The 20,374-nt window shown below is 42.8% G+C and overlaps 1 protein-coding gene across 1 annotated transcript in view; it reads left to right on the plus strand.

Moving 5' to 3' along the window:
- The window catches only part of lrp1bb (low density lipoprotein receptor-related protein 1Bb), a 213,756-nt gene that overhangs the window by 125,916 nt on the left and 67,466 nt on the right, over positions 1-20,374 (plus strand). The window contains exons 24-35 of the mRNA XM_086052142.1: positions 3,111-3,308; positions 3,517-3,721; positions 5,273-5,437; positions 5,546-5,790; positions 7,966-8,097; positions 9,394-9,621; positions 9,709-9,883; positions 10,780-10,874; positions 13,238-13,387; positions 16,491-16,631; positions 17,248-17,373; positions 17,522-17,653. Coding sequence (XP_085908268.1) covers positions 3,111-3,308; positions 3,517-3,721; positions 5,273-5,437; positions 5,546-5,790; positions 7,966-8,097; positions 9,394-9,621; positions 9,709-9,883; positions 10,780-10,874; positions 13,238-13,387; positions 16,491-16,631; positions 17,248-17,373; positions 17,522-17,653 — 1,992 coding nt within the window. The remainder of the gene's footprint in view (positions 1-3,110; positions 3,309-3,516; positions 3,722-5,272; positions 5,438-5,545; positions 5,791-7,965; positions 8,098-9,393; positions 9,622-9,708; positions 9,884-10,779; positions 10,875-13,237; positions 13,388-16,490; positions 16,632-17,247; positions 17,374-17,521; positions 17,654-20,374) is intronic.

The following is a 20,374-nucleotide window of genomic DNA, read 5'->3' on the forward strand; positions in this document are numbered from 1 at the left end:
TTGAAAAATCATATTGAGGCCTCTTTAGCAATTTGATTTGGTAGTGCCATCTCCTTATGTTCCTGCTCCTTCCCTTTTGAAAACAAAAACTCATATTTTCGCCCAAACAATTCATATTACTTTTGAAATGTTGAAGTAAGAAACTACTCATTGTCTAGGTTAGGATTACTTTGTACATCGCCACCAGAAGTAATTGCTATTAATAACTGCAGTATAGGGATGTTTAATGCCACTTTTTTTCAGACCGATACCAGTATGAGAATTCGCTCTGAGTACTCACTGATACCTTTAGTACTTTTGATATATATCAATTTTATTTAACACAATGACAAAAGATTATCAACAAAAACATTCTTTCTGACACAGATAATGATGTGTCAATTTGCCGCAGTAAAGAGTATTTTTTTTTTTTTTTGCCTGAGGTTTCGATGACTGGTATCAGTAACCTCCACGAACACCCGATACCTTCAAATAAGGCCGGTATGGAAAGTATCGTTGGCTGGTATCGGTATTTGCTCATCCCTTCGGCAATAGATATTATTGAATGATTTTACTGACCTTGGTGACACTTTAATCAGACAGGCAGTCAATATTTGAAACACTCTCTCATAATCTCGAAAGAGAAACCGTGTCCAACTTTTGACTAGTGGGGAGGTTCATCCTTTGATTGTTTGCTCTGCATTTGCATATTCATCCAAACAAATGTATAAATAAATGTGCAAAGTTTTCTTTTCTCCATTTTTGAATTCTCAAGAGCAGCGCTACTCTGCCAAACAGGAACCGAGGGCGGTGTGCGAGGTCAAACTCAATTTCGCTCAATTATCCCAGACATGAGTGCTGACTGGCGAACGTCTCTTTCGATCTCCGTTGACGCTTGTGCGATGGAGGCGCACGCCCACAAGCCGCAGCTTTCATCGCCTTTGCGGGCATTCTCCTTAAAGTGAATCTTTTACAAACACAGACACTTTGTCAATGTTGCTTTTCGGACTATTTCCGATGTTGTTATTGAATGAGCTACTTTTCATGAGGCGGCTCCGTAACCACTTGAAGTAAGCCTGCTATTCAGTCACCCACACACACGCACACACGCACACACCATTGGCTTGTCATGGGCAGATTAATGGTCTTTGTTTTGATTACTGGCTTCTCTATTTTCATTTCGAGACTGATGGCATTCGCAACTCTAATCACACATTAACGTGAAAGAGAACACGAAAGCGTTTTCTCTCTGGAAGACGATCAAAATTGCCGCACTTCATCATAAATCATACTTTGCATGCAAACAAAAACAATTTCATCTGGAGAGAGGTGTTATTGGGTGCTTTGTGATGTCCCAAGTGCGGCGCCGCTGCACATTTGTCTAAGGCGGATCCCGGGAATAAAAGCCTTTCTTGGGCAAATCTGCAAGTGCAGATGTTTTCTCTCTGCTTGCATTGAAGCGTTTTAGGACCACGTGTGTCATTGAAGCAAGGATGCCATTTTAATTGCAGTTGCTGTGTCATTTCGTAAGGATTTACTTTACACTTTAGAGGGCATAAAACAAAACAAGATATCTTCAAGGACCCAGCCCATTAAAAAAAAAAAAAATAGTCTATGTTGTTGAGGTGTTAATTTGATTATTTGTATCGAACATGTACATTGCGTTAGTTGTGTGAGTTAAACTGAAGAAACAGCTGTCGGATACAGAAGCTCTTTCTGGAAGCAGAAATAATCTGGCTCATTAAACCGAGTCTCTGTGGGCAGACTTAGTGGCGCAGGCGCTGCTGCCAGTTTCAGGACTTGTCACTAGGTTTAGCAACTTCTTGCAACCGCACAAAATTGTTTGCCTCTGAAGAGACATCCCATAAATAACTGCAGCCTCCCATCGCAGCCAATTAATGTGAAATGCACAGCGCGGGAATGTCAAGTGTTCTCATCTTCAGTCAAAGTACATCGACAGTCCTTCAGATCTATCGCTGCATTGTTTCTGAAACAACAACGAAATGTGTCCAGAGGTGGCCAAAGGGATACCTCTGCTAAATTAGCTCACGATAGCAACATGATAGCAAGAGTTGCACTTTTTCTGGATCTGTTTTTTTCAGAACGCCGCAAGCTGCTGGTTTTTCGGCTGGCACAAGACACAATGCATTCGCCACAAATGATTCTTGGACCAAACAATTCAATCCGTCCTGTCGTTTTTAACTAAAACGCTCGCCTTGCTCAACCGTTCAAGCTAACTCAATCTCTTATCCAAAATATGTCGAAAATATGCTGGAAATGTGTAATGTGTTTGCAGCAGCAAATAACGTGGCTTTATGGATGTAAGGCTTGGTGTGGAACAACTATTTTACCGGAATACTTTTACTGGACCCTCGTCGACATAATAGGACCATTTTTGATGGATTATGACATTGTCTTGGAAGTTGATGAGGCTGAAATGGCGAGTTCCGTATTTTTTGGTTTTGTTTGTGAGTATCTGACTTAAGTGCTCGCTGAGCCTGCGGACATGATTGTATCTTGAAATGTTGGACATTATCCTAATCTCCAGGAACTCCGTTTTTGAACGGTGTATCACATGCCCGGGCAAGTTTCCAGGTCGTGACGTAATCCCCCGTCTTGTTCTATGCATAGCGACTGTCCCGCATGCGGAACGCTGGAACGCTGGAACTGTCCCACTCGACTGATAACTATCAATCAAACACTACTACAACCTGGTAAAATGAATGCTACTTCATCTAGCATCGTTGTTATGTGTAAATATAAGACACCGACATGTATCTCCTTAGAGACGCCAGCGGCTGGAATATAGCACGAGATCAAAGCGGGGCTTTTCCACGCCATCACAACGAGGCGTTCTAAAGCGGCCCTGATCCACACACTGTCTGTGTTACAGATCCCTGAAAAAAAATGTACTTAGGTTCAGCAACGTAGTACTTGTAATTTGTTACTCGCCACCAAAGTATGTTAAAAGGTGATAGTAGTGTCTAAGCAGTGGATCTTTGTGTTGTACTTCAGATCCATTTAAAGGAAAATCACAGCTTTCCACTCAGCGTCGATGTCACGCCATCAATTAACCGAGCCCCTGGTGCCACACTCAAGCTCCTTGTTTTCTGTCACTTTTCCCCGCTCAGATCCCTTTGAGGCTTTCATCATTTTCTCCATTCGCCACGAGATAAGACGAATAGACCTTCACAAGAGGGACTACAGCCTGCTCGTGCCCGGGCTGAGGAACACCATTGCGCTGGATTTCCACTTTAATCGCAGCCTCCTTTACTGGACAGATGTGGTGGAGGATAAGATCTACAGGGGAAGGCTCTCCGACACTGGCGGTAGGCCAACATACGAGCACGTGGCGTGTGTACACAAACCACTTAAGTGATGTACCCGCAAAAGAGACCCTTGTGGGTGATAACGCGCCGTTTTATTCACCCGTCCTGACACGCGTTTTAAGTCTTATACAGCTGGTTGCGTTTCTTGGTAAGAAACAAAAGCATCGCTTGCTGCCAGTATGTGCCGCATACATTTTTGTTGTCTTAGGGGTGACTGGGATCGAGGTGGTCATACAACACGGCCTGGCCACGCCGGAAGGTCTGGCTGTGGATTGGATTACGGGGAAGCTGTATTGGATCGACAGTAATCTGGACCAGATCGAGGTAGCCAAACTTAACGGACACATGCGCACGACGCTGATTGCAGGCGGGATGGAGCATCCGCGGGCCATCGCTCTGGACCCAGGGCAAGGGTATGGAATGCCGACATTCACCGTTACTCCATGGCGAACTGGGCTATTATCTAGGAAGGGAAATAGTCGACTCATAGCAGTCAAATTAGACACCGCAGTTTGACGCCTGCGTCGATGCATGACCGTGTTGAATTATCTGCTGTGTTAGGAAAACATACTTCATTGACAGCTCACCACCATATAAAGTGCCTTTGTCTCGCGTTTTGTTGGCATTTTTGGTTCTAGCAGAAGCCTGAAAGTTTGGTGCTAATAGTGCCTGCTATTTTGAACTGTTCCCATTTCCTTCCACTTTGTCCAAGGCCTCAGATTCAGCTGAAGCGAAACAGCGCCGACGCGTAATGCAGACACCACCTTTTGAAATGATGGCCAAAAAGTTCAACCTTTCAGTCATTAGACCAACAAAAAAAAGAAAGACAGAAAGAATCAGGAAAAACGTACCTGAGCACCTGAAATGTATTTTGGCTAACCAGACACACTTTAAACAGTGGCAGGTTTTTGCAGACTCCCACTTAGACTGTTTACATTGCATTATTTATTTTTACTTTCCCCTCTCAAAAAAGAGTTTAGAATGTTTTTTTACAACACGAAAAGGTGGCATTTTAACAGGGATTTGTCGACTTTTTTGGAAAGCGCGTTGCTTGAATGCCCTGTCCAAGCAACCTCCATGTGATTCATCTAACAAGCAGCTGAAAGATAAAACACGACTGTTGCCCAGCATACCGATGTGCAGTATTGATATTCCGCAGTATGGATGGTGCCCTCAAATTGGGAGCTTATCCCTGATTAATGCACCGCAGTGCTTGAACTCTGACTGTATACTGAGGCAAGAATATTTTCAGATTAAAGCCAAAACCCAGACATTCCTAAAATCAATTTAACACTCTTAAGACTTGAGTAATCTGCTCCTGCTCTCCCCACCCGTGCTACTCTTCACACATTTGGGAGGATGGCTAAATGTTGTAGCCATCCGGAGAAGGATTAATGGCTGCTCTCTGCGCTGTTCCATTCCCAAGCAATAATTTCTAATCTAATTACTCGAATCCACTCAAAGCCAAGGTCCATTGATCAGCGAGACCTTATCAAGCGCGTACGCCTATTGAGCCGGACGCGGCTGTTTGGCCTGGACGGCTTTGTTGACGTCACTCGGGTTATTTTGTCTTTTGTTCAAGTTGACTTTGTCAAGCAAAGCAAAATTTGCGTTGGCTGGCTCGCAGGTATACGGGCACGGGATACTGTTAATGGTCGCATGGATGCTGTTCATTTTCAGGCCTCATTGAGCTGTGAAAAGTCATCATAAAACAGATGGTCTCCTGTTTCAAGGTCTGCCGCGGGTTGTACTGAGGTCGCGGTTGTTGTTCTGGGACAGTGGCTGCATCTGTCAAGAAGGGCAGTCACTCGCAAATGGATTTTGTTTTGTTTTCTCGACAATAAAATTAACAACTCTAACAAAAGTCACGATAATGCAGTTAGGCTTTCATACTTTTACAGCTTTGCTCGCTCGTTGGATGCCCGCAAACTAAGTGACTGGCGATGCGTGTTTTGTAACGGCAGCATTCTCTTCTGGACCGACTGGGATGCCACGTTCCCCCGAATAGAGGCCGCGTCAATGAGTGGACAAGGTCGCCACATTGTGTTTAAGGATATGGAGATTGGAGCCTGGCCCAATGGACTGACACTGGATCATCTGGAAAAGAGGATTATTTGGACCGATGCACGGTACTGAAGCATTCGCGTGTCTTACCGTCCCGTCTGAGATGCGGGGAAGGGGCGCTAGTTTTTTTTTTCAACTTTGATACGGAGCTTTGGGCCGGTATCTTTTAACAGCTCGGACGCCATTTTCTCGGCGCTCTACGACGGCAGCGGCGTCATCGAAATCCTCAAGGGCCACGAATACCTGTCCCATCCTTTTGCTGTCTCTCTCTTCGGAGGAAACGTCTACTGGACGGATTGGCGGACCAACACTTTGGCAAGAGCCAATAAGTGGACGGGGCAAAATGTCACCGTCATCCAGAAGACAAGCGCTCAGCCTTTCGACCTACAGATCTTCCATTCCAGTCGGCAGCCACAAGGTGAGCTGTTCTGCCTTATTAACTCGTTAAGTCACAAAGTATTGCTTATGCAGTGGTTTATCACGTTTCAAAGAAAGAAAATGTATTTCATACAATGACACTGCAAATGTGTATTAAACTGATTTAGCAGATCCAGGCTTTGACAGCCATCTCAGTGCCATATACCTGTACGGCGGTTGTATTCCCCGGCTTTCGTCCGATTCGGTTTTTGACGAATTTCCGCGTCAAAATTCTGTCCCTGTATTCCTACAGAAAAAAAATGTGTGACACGGCCATTCAAAAGAGCTCAAGTGACTGATAACGTATTCTAAAGTGAAAAGGTTTTGTTAATCACTTAAGTCAATTAAAAAAACTCAGAAAATCCCTTCAGGTTATGCACAGAAACACTCGGGCAGCAATAGGACAGAAAGTGACAACCATTTGAGAAAGAAGGCGAAAAACACGGCAGGATCCAAGAAAGAAAACTGAAGTTCCGCTTCATTCCTAATTTCCGAATCAGTATGATAACGCTGCTTGACACGTCAACCAAGACAGCCCCACAACAACAGAAGCCTTGAAGATTTTTTTTCCTCAAATACTTTGTGAAATACACTATATCATACACATAACGATTCAATAGCATCCCAAATATGAGACAAATATTTTTTTTACATGATACAAAACCTTAAAAACCAAAATATCTTCCGTTTCTTTAAAATTCCCTAATTATTTTTCATTCAAAGCTAAAATATAAAGCTAATCTACTCCAATTAACCTTCCCGTTCATTTGCATTATTGCCAAAATTCCCAATGTAATACTCCCAGCACCATTTGAGTGCAAACCGTGTACCATGCATAAATGAGTATTATCGTAATGGTAATCGGGTTTATGTCAATTTAATGCTTCCTCTGCTTTCCCCAATGTGTCACCAATTAATTATCATTTCCTTCCTGTAGCCGCATTAGCATTATTGTGCACGGGAGAGAAATGTCATCAAATGCGGTCTGTGTTTCTCAAGAACAGCATGCCTAATCCTTTCTTTTATTTAAAAAAAAAAAAAAAAAGCAGCCTGTATGCGTGTGTGCGAGTGTGTGTGCATGACGCTTCGCTGCACTCTGAACATTTGGGCGGGAGGAAAGAGAGGGATGGGTGTGATGTGATAGGACAAAGAAGGAAAATATAATAGCCTACAATATGCAGCTGGTCTCTCAGATGGCAGTGAATGGCGTTTCACTGGAGGCTCTCGAAACACAAAGCAAGCGGGCGCGTCTCCGCAAGAGTAGGCGAACAATCATTTGCTGATTAGAAAGCTCACAACAGTCCTATTACTGTCATTTGCATAACTCTGAACTTTTACCCGCGACGACGACCTCAAAGCAAGCTGCCTCCATAGCCTAATGACGAAGGAGCATGAAACACTTCCTACACGTGCCTCATAGTCATACATTGTGCTCCATGTGAAGGAAGACGATTACATAGACGGGGAAAAAAATGGGCTTCCGACTATGCTTAGCCCGACTCATTTTTTCAGTTTCCCGTCGTTTATCGCCTACGCGGATAGGCGGACCGTTCCGTCACATAGGCGGAATGCCCAGCTCTGTTTCCACCTAGGTTGTGTAATTTTTCAGCGGCTTGCTAACGGAATCATGTTGCTAAGATAAGGTTCATGTGGCTATTTGCTCGGCTCGAAGGTTAACCCTTTGTGCCCAAAAAATTACAGGCACCGTCGCCATCTAAAAAAGTTGCAAAAGTCAAATGTCAAGTAAAAGAAAAAGTGAATAAGGTTTAACTGTCTGATTAGAATTCTACTTTTTGTGCTAGTGTTGCACATATATTTGTTGTGACTTTATCCTCTGATGTTTTTTTGTTTTTTTTTTCAAACACTCACTTATAAGTGTTTTATTTTTTCTTTTGTTTATGCTTATGCGAATTTTTTTGACAATAAATAGGTCACAGTAAATGTGTTTTCGCAAACACTTTCCAGCCAGTCACAAATGAGATGCTTTATCTCCTGTTTTCCACTTCACAGCAAAAACGTGTTTTCACTTGTCCTTTTTTGACACTGATGTCAGCATTTCCGTTGGAATTGAGTGAAAGCGGGCATATCTGGTGGCTTGCCATTTCAACTTTGCAGGTCTCCAAGAGCCTCTCGCTATTTGTTTTCTTTTGTCTTTGACGCTTCTCCTTCCTGTCAGCCTCCAACCCTTGTGAGGGCAATGATGGACGCGGCCCCTGCTCGCATCTGTGTCTCATCAATTACAACTCCACTGCATCCTGCACCTGTCCGCACCTTATGAAGCTCTCGCCCGACAAACAATCCTGCTTTGGTGGGTATAAAGATTCGTCATCTTTCATACTGTGCTCTCGTGACAGTGGAGATGTAGAGGAGTAGGAGATCAGCAATTACGGCAACGCCGTTTGACATCAAACAATACTGGCTTTAAATAAATGGACACCAGCAGCCCCACTGTGGCATCCAATTTCAAATAAGACAATCTTAGTTTTAGTCATTTTTTAGTCTTGTGATGTTTTGTTTTTGTGGACTTTTTTCCGAACAGTATCATGTCCATTGTGCTTAAAATGGATCTTAAAGTCCCTGTCAGGTAAAAATAACAACCCTGCCAAATTTGAATGATTAAATAAAATGCCAATTACCACACCGCGACAACGAGGCACTCTAAAGCAGACATATTTTGTTCACGCCTGCTCTCTGTTCCGTCTTTCTCCGTGTGACGCGCATGCGCTCGCGTCCAACAATGAGGCACTCTAAGGTGGCCATACTAAGAGAGGAAGGATGCATTTTACAGGTGCAGGCATAGCTAGCTTTCTAAGTGCACATCGCAGCTGTGTCGGAGAACCACAGATGTGAACGAAGGCGCTTATATAGGAAGGAACAGGCCACTCATGTCGGTTTCCAAAGTGCGTCATGCGGCGCCATTGTAGCCACACCCAAACAATTAAGGAAAACTGAACTGGTCTGAAATAGTTTAACGCTATACCTCTATCATGTAGTACTGCATAGCTCCCAGTATTTGATTTTGGCAAATAACTTCAAACATGTATTTAATTTAATGTGTTTACAAGCACATCTCTGAATTCACTTTATCAGCGTGCTCAGCCCAGAAGTACTTTTTTTTGTTGTATTTACTGTATATCGTCGAAGGTTCTCTTACAAACAGCTGTCAGAATTTACACTAGGTCTTTACATTTGAAGGCCAATCATTTAAAAAAAAAAAGAAAGAAAAACATGCTGCAATTTTCACTGGCACTATTCAAGCAAAGAAGAAATGACATTTACTGTAACCCTTTAGTACTTGTTTACAAAAGTCCCCATACAGCAGAGAAGGGCGACTTGACAACATCGCCTTATCAGCCTTTCCACCAGGCCTTTTACTAATAAGGGAAAAAATAACATTAAACAAGGCTGAAGAAGAAAACACTATCCCTGGCCACACTCTACTCATTATGGTGGGAGTGTTCTGTTGTCTAAAAGCAAGATTGCAGGCTATGGTTACATCAGCGATAATGATGAACAGGAAAATGCTCAACATTACAACAGAATCAACTCATATGCTCTTTCTCGCTTATGATTATTTTTTTTTATTCCTTATTCATGCCAACAGCTTTGAAAAGGTTTCTTCTGTACGTGCGGCGGTCGGAAATCCGAGGCGTGGACATTGACAACCCGTACATGAACGTCATGACGGCCCTGACGGTGCCGGACATTGATGACGTCACCGTGGTGGACTACGATGCAGAGGAGGAGAGGATTTATTGGGCTGACGTTAAATCCCAAACTCTTAAACGGGCTTTCATCAATGGCACCCAGCTGGAGACCGTCATTTCTTCAGGTGGGAACATTTCTTGTGGGTTTGTAAAAGTTCAGCGCATTGTTTTGTAGCGCGTCATGGCTTGTGTGCTGCGCTGCTTTCCGACAGACATTGTGAACTGCCGCGGCCTGGCTTTGGACTGGCTTTCCAGGAACTTATATTGGCTTAGCTCGGAGAATGACGAGTCGCAAATCACCGTTGCTCGCTTCGATGGCTCCCTCAAGACTTCCATCATCCACGGCATTGATAAACCAAGGTGCCTTGTGGTGCACCCCGTCAAGGGGTAAGTAGATTACAGGAGTCTGTATCCTTCATCCCCGCGTCGCCGTCAATGCACAGAATTAACCACCGCTACCGACTACCGAGACGGTGGGATCGTTCAGATCAATGGTTAGCAGGATAAACCCAATTGATTCGTTTATAACAGGGGTCTCAAACTTAATATATGTGGGGGGCCACTGGAGATAGAGTGTGGGTGTGTCTGGGCCGCAGCAAGTATTCCACAATAAAGGGGGGTTTAGGTACAGCAGTCGACAACCTCGATTCCGTATAAACCCCCGCCCCAAAAAAAAAACAACAACAACACCGATAAGCACCGACAACTGGTGGAAAATGGGGGAGATAAAATCCTGGGAATGGCCCGGCCCGACCTGTTACTTGGAAGCGTGTCTTTTTGAGTAATGACATCTGCTTTGAGCGCCGCAACTTTCACTGTGCATTCAAGACATGTTGGGGTGCCCCCTATGCCCAACAAAAAGACATTCTGTCTCCTGTATTATATATCGGCTGTTCTCGTCACTAACCTGTCTCTTCGTGGCAGGTTTTGAAAAAGACATGACTGGGACTCAGTACCAGGATATCTTTTCATTTCACCTGGTGTCACTTCAGAATGATGTTACGCCGAAAGCTATTATGAGCCTGAGCTATGGTAGCCCATAAGTGATTAAAAAAATGGGAAACAAAAAATACGCCGAGCAACAATGTAGCAAAAGACACGGTGACACTAACATGAACCTTTTATGTAATATCATCCCGTTGGCCGCAAATGGCGCCCCGGATCGCAAGTTTGAGACCACCGGTTTATGATTTATGAACATCTCAATCGCTATTAATAACGCATACAATAAAGAGGGTATGCTGTGGCCGCAGCGGAGGTCTAACTGTTCACCTGTCCCCCAGGAAAATCTATTGGACAGATGGCAACACCATTAACATGGCCAACATGGACGGAAGTAACAGCAAGGTCCTCCACCAGAACCAGAGGGAACCTGTCGGTCAGTACCACAGCATTTGCAGCATACGCAATTAGACCGCCCACAATATGACCGAAAAGGGGAGCGGAGCTGGCTCTCTCCACTCATTACGTCAATCTATCACGCGCACACACACCGAGAACGAAGCATCCTTACCATATGAATGAACAGTGAACAAAACAAACAAAGCAACTGCCTTCCCGTGGAGGCTTAAGTCTTTTTTTTTTTTTTTCTCTCTCGGTCATACCATATAATGATGACAAAGAATGCGTCTGAAGTCATTCAGGATTTATTGTGAAGTGCTTAAAGATGAACATGCTTTCAACCCCGCCAGCTGGCGTGCACGTTTGCGAGACGAGCCTGATTGCGACAATTTCACAAGATTAAGGTCATTCGTCACATTTCCTGCGCGGAACATATGTGTTGTGCTTACCTGCAAGTCGTTAGAGAGTACACAGCTCCCATATATGTACAGTGCCATAAAATGGATAGAAGAAGATGAATACTATCAAAAAGACTGTTTTTATGAATAGAACCTACAACCAGAAAACAAAAAATGCCCTACAACATATCCTAGACTAGTCCAGCTGCACGGGTCACCAGCCAAGCAACCCAAAAATCGGATTTGTTTGTGTATTTAATTAATTATTCGTCTCTGCCAACAAAAATACCAACAATCAGTGAAATTAGACGTTAGTGCGACATGCTAACTAGGCAAGTTGTCAACGTCGATGGAAGTAAAGGTTCACTTTCACGGAGGGATTGGGACGATTGGTCCGCTTCACATCAAACGGGCTTTCCAAGACGAGCAAAATTCACACAAAGGCTGCAGTGAATGCGAAGTGATGTCGACGTGAGATGTGAGCACTCGCTAGTCACGTTAGCATGTTGGCCAAGTGTCCGGTGCGCACACTTAATGTGTCGCGTAAGCACTTGGGCACACCTGGAGCTTTGCGGTGAAATGTACAGGCTTCTCTTTTCGCCTTCGTCCTCATCTGACGACGATTCATACTTTGAACAAAATGTTATTTCTGAACAACAGTTTTTAACAACCCACAGTAATGTTATCCAACCACTGAGTGATGACGTGAGCCAAATCACCTATTCGGCGAAGTGATATGTCAAGTTAAAAGTCTCCGTGCTGTTATACTGTATTTCACCACTCATGGAATGATATAGCATTCCAATATTTAAACTTAAAAAAAAAAAATGTATCTATTGAAATTGACCACTCAACTGGAAGCATTTTTCCTCATATCCCCTTCATTCCAAATGTGCGATTAACTGCCGACCAGTCCAGGATGCGATCTCAGGTGCAATAGAAAATGTATGGATGGGTTGAGAGTAATGATCCCATGTGAAGCCATATTGGTCTTAGCTCAATTGCCAGACATGCCAACTTGCGCAATATCAATAAGCCTTTGAATGTTTGAGTGCGGTCATTGCCAGCTCGGTGGTTGATTTTGAACGGCGAGATTTCAGGTTTCATGACTGCCTCGCTAACCGTGTTGCTGAAAAGTGGGCATGTACGATTATTTTTCAAGGCAGAATTGTTGATGCAAAAAAGTTCTTCTCAATTGACTCAAGGCGAAAACAAACCCATTTTTCTCCCCATGGTCTTGTCTGCATTTCTCCACCCTCCGTGGCCTGTCAGCAGGATGTGCCATGATTCACACACTTCATTTATGATTATGGGCTAGACCTGAGGATGAGGCTAAATTAATGATGCATTGTGAATGTGAATCTGCCGGGCATAAATCCAACACATAGTGAGAGATGTCCAGTCCACAACTGATAAAAGCTTTCAAAATCCCGCCCATTGATAGCAGCCTTGAAGTCTCTTCAAAAGCCCTTTGTCACCTTTCTTATTCATTTGTTTTCTAAAGATATCAGATACGTACACCAGAGGTGGCATTCCGTATTTCTAACGCTTTCTTAGGGGACTGACTGACGGACCGACTGACAGATTTTTTTAATCCAATTCAGCTCGTCACGAAAAATGACGGACTGGAACCTTGCCAATGATGGATGACGAATAACAGCCCAGCAAAATTGAGTAAAATGCCCACCTCTGACGTACACAAAATCTAGTCAGACTGTATTTTCTTCCTCTGTTTTGTTCCGCATTTTAATGTGGACGATGTTACCACTTTTTCTTTGAACGGTCATTTGACAAGTTTATGAATCAGTTTCCCTTTTGGCTCGATTTTCACACTGAGTTCAAGCTAATTTATTGCCTCCCAAATCAATCCACGGCCGTGTCACATTTTCTGTGTCCAAACTAGTGTTTTGTTGTTAATGCTCAACAATCGGAAATGCAAGCGAACAATTCCAGCAAGCTGTGATAATAAATCTCACTTTCTTGTGCTTTGTTTCACTCTCAGGTCTCTCGGTAGACTACGCAGCTAACAAGCTATACTGGATTAGTTCGGCCAATAACACCATCAACAGGTGCAATCTGGACGGAACTGGCCTTGAGGTGCTCGAAACGCTTAAAAGGGAGCTGACGAAAGGCACTGCTCTCGCCGTGATGGGTGAGTGGATATTGGAATACATACACTGAAAAGAGCCATGCTAGCTGGGAAAAAAACGTAAACGCACAAGGCTGTTTTTACTCTTCATTTTGCTTTTGCATTGGGTACCTTGTTAGAGTGATTTGTGGAGACACTTCTTCCCTTAAATTGACTGTGACTGTTTGTTTCCTATTTAGAAAAGGCTTTATTATAGTGCACACAAATGGGAGTAGGAAGGGAAGGTGACATAGAATAATGGCGTTGTAGCGGCGTATTAGCAGGTACAGGAAAACGGCAGAATCGTGTCTGCTAGTCGCCATCAATCACAATTAATGCGGAGGAAATTGTTTGGAATGGGAGCGTGAGCAACGCCGCAAACTTTGTGAAATAGAGACTTTTCACACTGCATTGACAGGACATTTGTCACAGAGGAACAACGTGAGGGCCTGTTTTATCCAGGTGTGGCGTGTTTTCTGTCGCCTACCAATAGTGATCGGTATGATATGACATCATCAACGACCTCATCAGCTTCAATTGTCACACGTCACAATTTGTATGCGCGTTTTTCTAGCTTTTGGTTGCAGTCGACGGAGAGACGTTTCGAAATTAATAAGTGACCGCAATTGTGAAGACCGGCGTCATTCACAGCCGAGTATTATCTTGTGTAGAACGTGATTGGATTGTGGAGGTTAAGATAATGCTGTGATCGGTGTGTGCATTGCAAGCTAATTACATCACTTCAGGATCAATTGGATGAATAAACGAGCCAGTCATCGTTTAAGCAGATTTACCCAACTGCGGCTGAGCGCCGGTTATGTTCTTGTCTCTCCTGTCATGATCAATTAGTTGGTTTTGTTTGGAAGTAGTTAAGGTTCATCCGAGGCGGCCTCGTGAGTAAACAAGGAACGCTCGATTTCGATCAGGACGAGAATGTCCCTCACGTGGCAAGAGAGAGAAGCAGACATAAAATCGCTGAACATGGTGAAATGAATTAGCTATTTTATCGCGGATTGCTGGGGGATAAAATCAATCAATTCATTTTTCTTGCACTGGATGGGCGTCGCGCTGGCTGGGAGAAGGCATCCACATCGGTGCGGGGGGTTGATACACTATACGCCGACGTCCTATAGCTCTGTCGTAATTGGATTGGCTGGAGGGATATGCGAGGACCTCTCTTTAGAAGGTAGGCCATTCATCAGCCTCGACTCGCCTTGAATCTAACAAGCGGTTGATGTGGAAATTGAATATGATGTGCCACAAGCGAGCAATCACAACTAGCCAGCGCCCCCCACGGCATCAAATTAACATCGAGAGCAAAGCTAATCTAGGCCCGCGCGCCCTCCGGGGTCAAGTGTTTTGTCAACTTCGTGTCGACTGTCACTTGCACTCACAGCAATTCTGGTTTTGTTAACACACGGCACTGGACCTGAAGCTATTAGTTTAAGCGGGAATCATTCCTCTGTGTGTTTGTGTGTGTGTGTGTGTGTATGTGTATCGGGATGAACCAAGAGAATGTCTGGCCTTGAAAGGACAGATATTGTTGCTAAATCGTCTGATATCAACAATTTATTAGTGATAATATAGTCTTGACTTGAAAATTCGTCATGCTAATTTATTGTCATGGGCTAATAAATTGTATCAGAATGTCTATTAAGTGAATGACGTGCTTTCTGCATGTTGAACTTGCTTAGCACACTTCAAGCTCTTGTTCACCGATGCAGAGGAGAGTCACATATTAAGACATATTAAGCCACGTCAAGTTTGTGTCTAGCATCGCTCATGAAAGCCCCTGTAAAGTCAAAATAAATGTCTTGTAAATTTGACACATCAGAGAGGAGAGTGCTGTTAACAACCCTGCCAAATTAAAAAAATTGTCAAGTACAGTATATGAATTACTCTAGAGAGCCAACACCAGCGGACTGTGAAGGGAAGACGTACTTTCGAGTTGTAGGCGCGGCTAGCTACCGAGCTAACTGCACGTCGCAATCGCACTGAAGGCACTCATGTTATATCGCGGGGGGAGGGGCGACACATGCCGGACGCTCAAATGCGTCACGCGGCGCCCTTCAAGCCACGCTTCGCCAATCGGGAAAACCGATATGGTGAAAAACAGTTTAACACGATAGCTCCACAAATGAGTACTACAGAGTTTGCAGTCTTTGCACGCGTCTCCAGAAATTACCTTCAAACATATATCATGAATTTAGAAACTCATTTCTGAATTCACCTTTTTAATGTCCATTCCCATACACATCGAAGTGAATCATCAATCTGAAAAGGACACCAAAATACTGCTTGCCTGGTCACAGCTCAGGATGCTAACTTTATGTTTGTCAGCGGTCATGACAAACAGCAATGTCGCCGACGCTGTCCAGGCAGCTGCAGCAACTCTGAAATGATGATTCTTTTGAATTACGACTTCCGCCAGCTTCCTTCCACCTCCCACTAAAATGTTGTGACGGGACGACCGCACTTGAGCTCCACAGGTCCCACTTGTCAGCCAATCATCTTTCAAATGTTGACAATTATTGCCATAACCCCAATCCAAAACGAATATACCGCACGTCATGAGATGCTTGGCATATCTTAAATCAAAAGTCAACTCTACTTTTTCCATTTGATTTTTTTAAATCGTACACTTCTCACGCCATATGTGACAGTTTTGTAGTCATACATAAATCTGGTGGTTCGGTCCAGCTATTTGTGAAGTTTGCATTTACACTTTTACCCATTTTAGTTTGACGTGACCAAGACAAGTGAATTGTCGTGCGCGGGCGAATGCGCCTGATTTTCAAAATGAAACTTCTTTCAGACTCTGACGACCAGTAAAATATTTTTTTTTTCCATTCGTCTTTTTGAATTGTTGGTCTCAAATTAGCTCAGGTGTTATGTCAGTATTACAGAAATACATAAAACAGTAGTCTAAACTTCAATCAAGGTTAAATCCACCTGTGTGTGCCACTAGTAAATTCCACAAAAGCCAGTGAAGGATACTTTGTTCACGTTAATATGGCGGAGGACGATTTCTTGAATCTGTGCCCATGTCTTATAAGGAAACTGACCTTTTTGATGGGATCTATCTGTCTGTTTTTTTTTTTTATTTAAATTTTTTTGAGGAATACAGGCAGTAAACTATGGTGGGCAGATGATGAATCTGCACAGCTGGGAAGTGTCAACAAGAGGGATGGCCGGAACTTTGTCAATCTGCGAAACAAGACTGCTGGGGTCATTCACATGAAGGTGTATGACCGGGAAGGTCAGAAAGGTGTGTAAGGTCTTCAGTTACATTTCCATGGAATGCACAGTTCTTTTTATTTTATTTCTTTTTTATTTTCAAATTCATGAATTTGACATGGACCAAGAGTAAAGATGTTCTGTAGAAGTTAACAGCTCTGTTGTTTATTTCCATCTGCAGTCCCAATGACAGGCAAGGAAAAAATATTTAGATTAGAATCGTATAGTGAATCGTGTATATGTAATATGTCACATATGTAATTTTAAGAGTAACGGTACGCTAACAAAAGACGACAGTGACAAGGCAAGGTCGGTGCTCTATCTTCTGGCCGTGCACAAATGTGTCATTTTCTTCAACAAAGCTAAGATTTGTTGAAGAAAGTCACTTTTTGTGTGATTACTATTTTCATCCTGTCACATGGGAAGGATGACACTTTGTGGATAAGTGCTGAGGCCACGCTCAGCTCAACTGTCAATCAAATACTTCTACGACGACATGAAAAAAACGATGCCCCTGTTCACACACTGGCTGTCAAGTCAGACCCTTAAAAAATACAAAGAAATGAAAAATAACTCAAAAATACAGGCTCACTTTCAGCTCTCACAGAATGCTTCTAATACTCGCGCTGGTCTTGATTAACTTTCAGGAAGGAACCTTTGCCAAATAAACAACGGAGGATGTTCGCAGCTGTGTTTTCCAACTTCTGAAAGCACCCGAAGCTGCTCTTGCACTGTTGGATACAACCTCAGAAGCGATCGCATGTCCTGCGAGGGTACGTTTGCTTCTTCAAATAACTGCTATTGTACACTGTTCAAATGATAAAATCAGCATTTTTACTTTTCGGGAATTTGTTTTATATACATACTTCATTTTGTGTGTTTTTTTTCTTTTCTTTATTGTTGTTGTTTTTCCCCCCAAAGGTATGGATTCATTTGTGATGTATTCCATCCACGAGGGTATAAGAGGGATTTCTCTGGACCCAAACGACAATACGGAAGCCCTCATGCCTATCACGGGGACACTTTTTGCTGTGGGGGTGGACTTTCATGCGGGTAAGATACTTACGGTTTGTACATGTGTGTAGTTTGTGACGCTTTTCTACCAGGGGCGATTCTAGGGTCAGAATTTTTGGGGTGTTGAGCTCCTGACCAAGCGAGATAAAAGTAACCTTTTGGTACATTTTAGCGACGTTTAATTCCCACATTTGTGAAAAAGAGGCATATCACTTCCTGGTTATGGGCATCCAATATGTTAGCTTGTCAGTAGCGCTTTGGCTAGCTTCTCTCATTCCAATTCAAACAAAGGATAGTGGTGCTGTCTTAACACATGTCCTGAGCTTGTTTAAAAAGACATAGATGAAAAAAAACAAATACCTTCAATTTTAGGTGTGCTTGGAGTCAATTTAGGCGTGCTTGAGCACCCCAAAAAATAGCAACACCCGTGCCTTCTATTACATAGCTAATGACATATGATTGACATACTTTGGACTTGCAACCTCACATTCAAACAAATGGTACATAATAACTGAAGTAACATTAGGGGGGAGATATCTGCGCCTGTGTTATGCCGGCAGAGAAGAACTTCTGCATAAATGCAGTTATAGAATTGTAATTTAAATGACTGCATGTGGAACTGAGTTCATTGCTTGATTGTTTGTGACTAATCATGAGTGCTCTCCATTAATCTGTATTTGTTTGCGTTTGTAACCTGAAGTAATATTTCAAGTGATTAATGTTGCTGTCACCTTTGAAGCAACATTGAAGCTGTAAAGTGTTTTATATCCAAGAGAATGTTTGATGATCCAAGTAGTCACATCTTAGTTTTTTTTTGTTAATTTTTATTTTTATTTTTATTTATTTATGTATTTTTTGGGTCGGGAATAGGGATGTATGGATCTAAGGTGGAAAGTCCCTTTGTACTTCTCGTTTCAAATTATATTTTCTCCCGATGTCTTCGAATCGTTTTCATTTTGAGTGGTGGGAGAATTGCATTATTTAAACACCTTGCTTGCCTTCATTTCCTCCTATCTCACCCGCCTTAAAATAAACAGGTCAAGGGAGGGGTCTTCGTGGCTCTGTTTACATTTTTTGCTTTTGAATAATGCTCTACGTGCTGGCGGGGTGCAGCTTTGATGGAGTAATCACATGACATTACAGGCAAGCCTGCGTATGAATAACAGTGAGCCTCGGAAACAATTCCAACTCAAAGCAATTCCCCAGATATTGCAACAAGGAACCGCGGCGTGCATCGCAGAGCGGCAAGCAAATTGTGCATACTGTAATTTGTTACATCCTGACTTCCCTTCTGCCGTGTGTATGATAAAAATAAGAGATTCATGGCAAAGACAGACGATATAGGCTGCTTGCGCTCCCTTGGATGTAATAGAATGTAAATGATGCATGATGACTAAGGCGGTCCAAAGGAAGATTACATGAACTGAAAACTGAGGCAAACCGCATCTACGGAAAGGCTTCAAATAATGCGCAAATACTCTGTGTTCCTAACAGATACACAACAATAAGACTGATGCTGGCTGATCAGAATAAAAAAAGAGAAGAAACCAAACTGCAGTCGTTCACGGGTCGATATTCTCTACTATCGTCGTCATTTTTAACCATCTTGATTTGATTAATTTCCTCGCAGGAGCTTCAACAAATTGATGTTCGTTTGTACATACGATGCCAATAATAATGTCGTGGTCATTATAGACGTGATTTTAGGAGCGAATGTCTTGAATGAATCGTCTGCACTTTGCGGGCCACCGGATCACAGCGCTATCAGCCGGGTGCACGCGAGCGTGTCATCTGTTGCGGACCCGCCTGCGAGCTAGTAACCGTGTTGTTATGGAAATCCAAATCCCGCATACTGGCCTTGCACACACACACACTTGAACAGAGATGAGCCCAGCCAGCATATTTATATTGAAAAGCGGCTTAAGACGTCCCATAAACTCCTTCGCTTTCAGAGGGCGTCACTGAGCTCTTAATATGAGTGACTCGAGAAATAATGTGAAATCCTGACATGACCACGAGCTTTTAAAAATGTCGAAATAAGTCTCTACGACATTAAAGACTCAGTATAGCTTGTCGACTAGTCCTCCTTTCATTGCAAAAGTAAACATGAAAATCTAAGAGACAGCGGGAAGATAGCATGCAGGAACGAGACGCTAACAAACAATTTGCCCCGGTTGGGTTGGATCGTCGAAGCGCCATAATCACTACTTCTTTGAGTTGCTAAGCACGGCATCGTTCCAATTAATTATATCTTATATTGATACGTTGCTGATATTGTGCACATCTGCACTCACATTGACTTAAAACTAATCTAAAAGCATTTTCACAAAAGCAAACGACATCTAAGCAGTGTAATAGGTGAAAATTAATCTATAAGCATTTACCTTAGCTTCCTTCCACACCGAAGCATTACAATCATCGACTGTATTTTGAACAAAACAGCCTTACTGAAATGTATGTTATTGTCACTCGTTATTAAAAAAAAAAAACATCCAGACTTTCAATCTTGAGGTGACATAATGCTGCACGACCTCTGCAAAGAAGCAGAAGAGGCGGGTATTGCAACAGTTCACAGAGTTAATACGTTTTTTTTCAAGCTATGTTCAACAATTCAAATTGGTTAATAATGCAAAAAAAAATGATATGGCGATAACCCAAAAGAACCAATTTGTGACAAAATATGAAATTTACCATATTTTTAAATAAACAATTTCCATATATTCCAATATATTGGAATATACTTCGTCTTTTCTGACGCAA

Source organism: Filicampus tigris, chromosome 14, assembly GCF_054856515.1.
Source record: "Filicampus tigris isolate MCC_2025a chromosome 14, RoL_Ftig_1.0, whole genome shotgun sequence".
NCBI classification, from domain to species: domain Eukaryota; kingdom Metazoa; phylum Chordata; class Actinopteri; order Syngnathiformes; family Syngnathidae; genus Filicampus; species Filicampus tigris.